This window comes from Montipora foliosa, chromosome 7 (assembly GCF_036669935.1).
Source record: "Montipora foliosa isolate CH-2021 chromosome 7, ASM3666993v2, whole genome shotgun sequence".
Classification (NCBI taxonomy): domain Eukaryota; kingdom Metazoa; phylum Cnidaria; class Anthozoa; order Scleractinia; family Acroporidae; genus Montipora; species Montipora foliosa.
In genome coordinates, this window is record NC_090875.1 from 36,673,732 (window position 1) to 36,681,231 (window position 7,500).

The 7,500-nt window shown below is 39.8% G+C and overlaps 1 protein-coding gene across 1 annotated transcript in view; it reads left to right on the forward strand.

The window, feature by feature from the left end:
• The window catches only part of LOC138009453 (E3 ubiquitin-protein ligase rnf213-alpha-like), a 107,450-nt gene that overhangs the window by 73,370 nt on the left and 26,580 nt on the right, over nucleotides 1–7,500 (forward strand). Inside the window, exons 51-60 of the mRNA XM_068856474.1 lie at nucleotides 54–230; nucleotides 818–959; nucleotides 1,295–1,510; nucleotides 1,799–1,935; nucleotides 2,582–3,075; nucleotides 3,998–4,465; nucleotides 4,935–5,104; nucleotides 5,739–5,945; nucleotides 6,483–6,697; nucleotides 7,295–7,394. Coding sequence (XP_068712575.1) covers nucleotides 54–230; nucleotides 818–959; nucleotides 1,295–1,510; nucleotides 1,799–1,935; nucleotides 2,582–3,075; nucleotides 3,998–4,465; nucleotides 4,935–5,104; nucleotides 5,739–5,945; nucleotides 6,483–6,697; nucleotides 7,295–7,394 — 2,326 coding nt within the window. The remainder of the gene's footprint in view (nucleotides 1–53; nucleotides 231–817; nucleotides 960–1,294; nucleotides 1,511–1,798; nucleotides 1,936–2,581; nucleotides 3,076–3,997; nucleotides 4,466–4,934; nucleotides 5,105–5,738; nucleotides 5,946–6,482; nucleotides 6,698–7,294; nucleotides 7,395–7,500) is intronic.

A 7,500-nucleotide genomic window follows, 5' to 3' on the forward strand; every position in this document is an offset into this window, starting at 1 on the left:
ATACACAAGATATTTGCTTATAATTTCTCTTCTTTTTATTCATTTGTTTTCAGGCTGATCGTCATCGCCGAAAAGGACGTGGTTTACAACAAGTATCCCATTCCTCTGATAAACCGTTTGGAAAAACACTTCCTGGTTACATCAACCAGTTTAACTGCCGACCAAAATGAGCTTGTTAAGAAATTGAAAAATTGGGTGAATGGCTTTGCTAAGGTGACTGGACGCAGCAGGTAAAGACACTGACTTCTCTTTTGGATGAGTCATAACATATTATACGAATGAGAGATTAGTTTCTAAAGAAACTGGGGTGCCGCGTCGGTGGAAGAGTGAAACGCTAAAATTTGGTATCAAACAAGTTGATAAGGGTCAAATTTCCCCCGTAACGATCGAGATAACGAAGCTGACGTTTCGGGCGTTAGCCCTTCGTCGAAATGTCAGCTTCTTGATTTGGGTATATCCGTCGAGTCATGGATACACTTAGAAAGTTGCTAAGCACTCGAGAAGCTGACGCTATCACTTCGTGCTATCACTTCGCGCTTCTCCCGTGCTTAGAAACCTCCCGCGTGCATCCATAACTCGACGGACGCAACGCTAACCGTTAACCAATTGTTCAATAACAACTGGCAGACTACCGCGGTACAGCCAAAATAGACCAGACCGTTTCTGACTAGACACTTTAGTTTGACTCTAAAGGTCGCTAACAATGGTTTTTCTCAGGACTTTACTCACCCAAATCAGATTCAGTTTCCATCAGGCTTTGTAGCTCCTGAGTAAAAACCACGTTTTCTTCTTAAATGTGTTCTATCGTTTTCTGAAGGGTTTTCTCGGTTGGAGACGCTTTTGTTGGTTTCCATGAAGACACTATTTCTTCTGTGGTAATACAAGTTTACAACGACCTTGAAGAAGAGGAAAAGGAGGACGTTTCGCAAGATGGCACGGAGGATTCTTGGAAAAGTGAAGTAAGGGCAAAACTTTCGTTCACGAAAAGAATATCATCGAAAGCGAGTGCTGAATTATTTTTCGTTTGAAAAAGCAAATATTTTTTCGTAGTATGAGAGGCTTTTAAGGGACAGCAACATCGAAGATAACCGAAGAACATGGGAAATGTTAATATCAAATAATAGCTTGTTGGTGCATCGCACATTTTGGTTTATTTTTTGCTAACGTAACACTAACCTGAAGTAACAACACCCAGGAGAATGCGAAAGCAAAGGATTACACTATGAAATTAAGCCAAGTAAAATATTTGCTTGGCAGTTTGTGTGCTATTCGTATATATTTTTTTTTTCTGAAGATGGTATGGAGATGCAAAAGCTTGCTTCTGGAAATGGCGTCACCAGATGCAATCGCTCGTCTTCCAGCAAGTGGCATTGAAGCTGAGGCCGAGGAAATCTGGAAGATTTACTTCAACGAACAACAGCACTCTAGTTTGGCGGCATTCATGAGCCATGTGCTGCAATATGACGATTGCCATCTTGAGAAAAAGAGGAAAGAGGGATTGCTTGTTCAAGTGAGTATGATGTCGCACCATTGTTGTATTTGGTGCAGTGCGGAACACTCACTTCTCTGTTGCCTCAATGTAAATTCAGGATCACGCCATACCAAAGAGGATACTTTTATCCAACAGTTACAGGCAACAATGTATCTGTTTATCGCATATTTCTTATACTACGACAGAGAAGCTTTTTTGCTTTACGTTTGGTTGATTGGCTTGTAAATGTTCACTCACATCTTTTGTTTGTTGCTTAGCCGGTTAAAGTTTCCTTACGAATGTCTTCTCGTTTTCTTTGTTGTTTAGATTACCACTCATTCGCGATTACTGTCCAAGAACGATCTTTTTGTTTTATGCGACCAAACGGATTTCAGTCCTTCAACTGTCGATTTCATGACACTACAGCAGTTTCAGACTGAGCAACAATTTAGATCGTTGGTCAGGTAAAATTCTCATTCAATTGTTTTGGAAGTATTATGGACATTTTACGATTTATAGGACAGAGGAATTTGTATTTCAGATGCGGTTTTCACTGTGCTTCGTATTAAACTGATTTGGCAACAGGACGGGAACGTCAGATGGCAACAGGATGCGCGCAGAATAGTCTGGTTGCTGTTCTAATTGGACCATATTTGGGTATTTGCACAGCGCTCGCCGTCGTCAAGTGACGTTCCCGTTCTCTTGCTAAATCGGCCTACTCTCTAAATTCTGAAGACTTGGACTGGAGTCTTACCTTAAAGCTATTTTTGTCGTTATATTTCCTTTCTTCATTTCGTTGCTTGTGTTTGGCTTTGCATGTGTGGCTCTCGTCAGCTAGGGTTTCTTAACATGGTCAATTTGCTATTTGTTCACTCATCATTTCTTCTTTTTTTACACAACGAGCTCAATCCTACATCAATACCTAAAACATAGTAAGTTTACCTTTATCTGCTGAAACTGGTAATCATTAAAATATGCAAACAAGACGTAAAATGTAGACAACAACAAGCTCGACTCGTGTTATACTGTTTGCATAATAATAATTATGACAATGCTAGAGATTGAACATGAGGAAACGGGCAAGAAACGCGGTTTGTTTCATCACTGTAGATTATTTTTTGAACGCAATGGAGGTGGCTGTTCTGGCATCCTCATCGTCCAGTGCGACTCGGGAGATGACAATTTTAATTTGATTGCTGGTGCACGACATATTCTGATGGAAGAACGAAATTATGCTCCAGAGCTTCTTGGTCTTTCTAAAATTGAACCAATTCATATTGCACTTGTGGTACAGCTGCCCCGGATTCCGGGAGGTTGTCGGAATTTTGTGGGCTTTCAAGGTGGACAGTGGATGTCCGTTCACCTTGACGAGCTTCGTCCTCCTGGCAGAAACACGCCTTCTATCGATCATCTGATTAACAGACCAATCAGCGAGTTGTTTGGAGATGGGAATGAAACACAACTATTGGCTGTTAATCTTTTGCGCAACTGTGTCCAAGCTGCAGCTTGCCGAATCGATAACGAAGGTGGAACACTTGACCGATCTACTCAGAGAATAGAGCTTCTGTTACAACTCTTACCCGAAGACTTTGAAGAATCAGAAGGTAAGTTTAAACCTGGTTTGATCTCTTTAAAAAAAGAGTGAGTAAGTCACAAAAAGGACTGCGTTGGAATTAAAAGTCCGCAAACAGAAATGTTAAGTTTTAAACTCGTGAATTGCGTATATGCAACGAACGAGTTTTTGTGATTAACGGAAAATACGGGCGCTCGATCGATCACTCGCTCGTTGGGCTGTAAACATTATGCAAATGAGGTACGTACGTACGTACGTGGCTTTCTTTTAAATTTCTTACGATCTTTAATTGAAATAAGTTAGTTTAGAAGTCTAAATCAAAAGATAATGTAAGCTTAAAGATGACTCGGCAGCCGAAAATGAGAACAACGAGAATCGTAAAGTCGATGAGCCGCACAAATTCCTACTCGATGCGGACTTCATATGGGTCATTAGAGAAGGGGAAGTCGTTGAAGTGCGGTACGATTATGCTACGGTAATTGCGCATATAGCATATAGCATATAGCGCATCATATAAACAGGAAGCATTTATTATCGCTTAAAACAACGGAAACAGAAAGGTATTCGTGGATTTTTCAGACGCGTCTTTTTAAACCGAGAGCTCACACTCTGTTCATTGGTTGGCAAATGGAATCGCAACGGTGGTTTTGAGGGAAGCTCTTCATGACTCATTTCACACATCACTGAGTACATGATTTAGCCATTTTGTTGAGGTTGGGGCATGCTATTTCATAATGAGCGCAATGGATAGCTGTATGAATGGAAGTGTTCATGATCAGTCTCGTGTTTATTTTCTCTCGTACCTTAGCGGACACTGAACCACTGCTCGTACTCTAAATATGAAAATCAAGTACAAAATTCCCTAAACCAAATAAAGTTTGACATAATCCAAAAAAATAATTTATTTCACAGTGTTATATTAACGATTTTACTCCTTTGATTTATTTTCAAAGACAAAATGACATTTGCCAGCGTCTTAGTCCATAGAACGTATCACCTTCTAAAGGAAAGTGAAAGTAAAGCTTACAATGCGGACGAGTGGTTATATTGGGAAGCTCTGTCAGGAACAGGTGTGCAAGAGTGGGGCACGTTCAGGAAGGCACTATGGAAGAGGGTTTACTCGTCAGTTGTTCCAATTCTGGCAGAAATTATTGCTTTGGCCGACACAGACAGCAATTTAGATTTGATGAAGGACGGCAGCCCTTGGGTTTCGACTCTTTGGTTGAGAACCCTGGCGAATCCCAATATCTCGGAGCTGAGTTACAGCAAGATGATCTCTCCTGTCACAAACTCTGTTCGCGAGCGAGTGCAGGTTCTTGGATCTGGTGCTGGGGATCATACATTCCAATGCAAGTTTCCCTTTTCGTTCCTTGTCAAGCATCAAGTAGATAAACTTTTGGATACCGCCTCTAGCGTGGCAGGTAATCTATGATATTCCTCGCTCAGACCTATGTTCAACATTTTAATCTTATTGGCGCCGGGTACATTAATTGGGCCTTTAACAATTCGTAAGAAACGGGGTTAAACTTTGTCATGTACATTTTTTACGAACGATTTTTCTTTGGTGCATTTTGGAAGAAGTAAGCACCTATAAATTTTTAAAGGTTATAAATTGCAGTTTGTTAGTTTATAAAAATCTAAATTGCTTTCTAATAATTAATTTACCTATACAAACTAACTTTTTTGTGAAATTGCGGCTACCGTTTGGCCCTCTATTTTCTTTGAGAAGTAGGCATCGTTGTAGGTTTTGTTGTATGTTGCAATCGAGCTAAATGTTACTTGATCGTAAATTGAAATTGTCCAAAGTAAGTCAGCATCAACCATTAAAGAAATTAGCAAAAACAGCTATTCTTCTTACCTTGCTTCCTGTTTTTATTTTTTATTTTGCAGCAACATCCAGTGCGACTCTGGTGAAGTCGTTACGAGATCTTATTGCAAATTCGGAGACAGGACTTCTTTTCGATGGACTTCAGCATGATTTCTCCCGTCTCGCAGCATTTACGTATCTGTCGGATTATGTCCATATGGTTTACACGCCCTCTGACAAAAGTGAACTTGAGGTTTTTAAATCACATTTTGTTATAAGGCACCATGAAAGTAACAAATGATCCTCTCACTTTCGTTCTTACTGTTTACACCAATTTTTTTGCAAACAATTGAGTAGTCTTTTTCGCGCGCACTGGTTGGCCAGCAATCAAAATGGTCTCGAACAAGTTGATAAGGGTCAAATTTACACAGAACGTCATTCGCTTTGACGAAGGGCTAATTGTCGAAACGTCAACCCTGTTCATCATTTCCTTTCGTTTAAATTTGACCCTTATCAGCTTGTTTGATACCAAATTTTAGTTTCACTTTCCCACCGACGCGAGGCTACAGTTTCTTTAGAAACTAACCATTCATTCGTATAATATGTTATGACTCATTCAAAAGAGAATTCATTGTCTTTACCTGCTGCGTCCAGTCACTTTAGCAAAGGCATTCACCCAATTTTTGGCCAAAATGGCCTCGTTTCGATAAGTAAGCTAGTGACCTTCTTATTCAGCTCGTAGGGTATACACGAAAACATTTTTCGAATCGAATTGCAATTTTTTAACGCACGTAGAGTTCCCGAGTGACTGGATAAATGTTTCTGTTGGTAAACCATGCGATGACGCAAAGAATGATCCCTATTTATCTCTGATTGATTTTAATTAGATTGTATTCTGGGCTGTTTTATCCTCGGCGCGAGAACTTGAGGCCGAAATCGATGACGATGGAAATGAGTTGTTGGACATTGCACTTATCCATGTGGCACACAGTAGAATTCAGTCAAGGTTGAGGTGTTTTGCGAAGCTTGTACAGGCCCAGCCGACTGTTGTACAAAAGCTGACAGAGATATTGAATGATAAAGAATCTGAAGTGGTAAGTTCACATAAAGTTTATCACGATCACAGACAGTTGTTGTGTAAATTTCATGGCTAATCTTCGTAAAGTCAGCTCTTTAATCATTTTATCGCGGAGGAAATTCATCCGTTGTCTTCTCGTTTGACAAAACCTAATTTGCGTGTTTTTATTTTATTTTATTTTTGAGAGCAGTGAATCAACCAATTATTGGCTTTAACTGTAAAGACTCTCGCTTCAAGTCAAGTAGATCATTGTGAATGAACAGCAGGTGCTTTGTAGACCGTAGTTAATCTCTTTTTCGTACTGTATACAGCCTAAAAAGAAATAAGGCAAAAGTTACTCTAGTCACCTGTCTGTGCCTTATTTCATCAGATAATCATAAACCCTTTCTCTGGCACCAATCAGTTCCCTGACTCTTTCCCGATCAGCATTTGAGAATTGAAAATGATTCAAAACAAAACAAATCAAAACAAAAGTCTCCCATACATGCATATTTGAATACTAAGCAATGTTTTCGACAAACTACTCATAGCTCTTATTATGGCTTTCGTTAAGCTCCTTGACGTTGTTGCGCTGAGCATAAGTCTTGAAGAACTGCAACCGTCTGATGAAATATTATGGGACCTGGGCTCTGCTCGAGAGTGGTGTGACAAAGTGTTGTCCATCAGGCAAGCCGTTGAAGTCATGATGAGTACGGAAAGGTTTCAAGTCAACACCGAGATGAACGCTTATTACGGAGATAAAGCAAAGATGCTGATTGGTCGGTGCAGGTAAAATGACGTGCGGTGGTACCGACATGTTAAGGACGGTACTTTTTAATTTTTTTATGGCCATCTCTGACACTGTGACTATTTTCTTAAATTTTGATATTTCTTGCTCTTGACTTTGCATATGTTGCTCGTAATCTTTCATTTAGAGATGTGGCGTGGTTCAATTCAGTGGTCAGCTCCAATAGCCTTTTTCTTCAAGTTTTCAACATTAAGAAGGGGGAAAGGTTGTTGGGGTAGATAAGATTTAAATTTAAAGCCTTTTCACTTAAGTTTCTCCACTACTTATGTCGCTTCTTGTATCCTAATAGCAAAATACACTGTCATTATGAACCCAGCATTTTCATCTCCATTTATTTGCATAGAAAGGTCACACTCTTAAACTTTCCGAACCTGTTTGCTTTTTGCTGACCAAGGTTATTTTTTGTGTGCGGTGTTTTCGATGCCGGGAGGGCGGTTAAACGTACGCAACATTGGCCCGGCATCTGTCAAGTGAAAATTTCATTGCGTCAACGTAGTCCAACATGAATAGCTAAATACTCCATCTTATGCTTCATTTCCGCAATTTTCTTTTGTTTTTGTTTTTACTTGTTTTTGCAGGTCGATGTGGCAGAGAGAAGGAGCTGTGCGGTTGTTTGTGGAGCATGTTACTTTTTTCAGTGAACAAAGTTGTTGCGAAAGTGTGCTTGGACTTTGGAAGGTCAGTAATCTTCCTTAGCCACAGTGTAAATATGTTCAATAAAGTCAAAGAAAATTGCATTACCTTATTTACTAGATTAAACACGGCAGATGGAAGCAAAAGTACC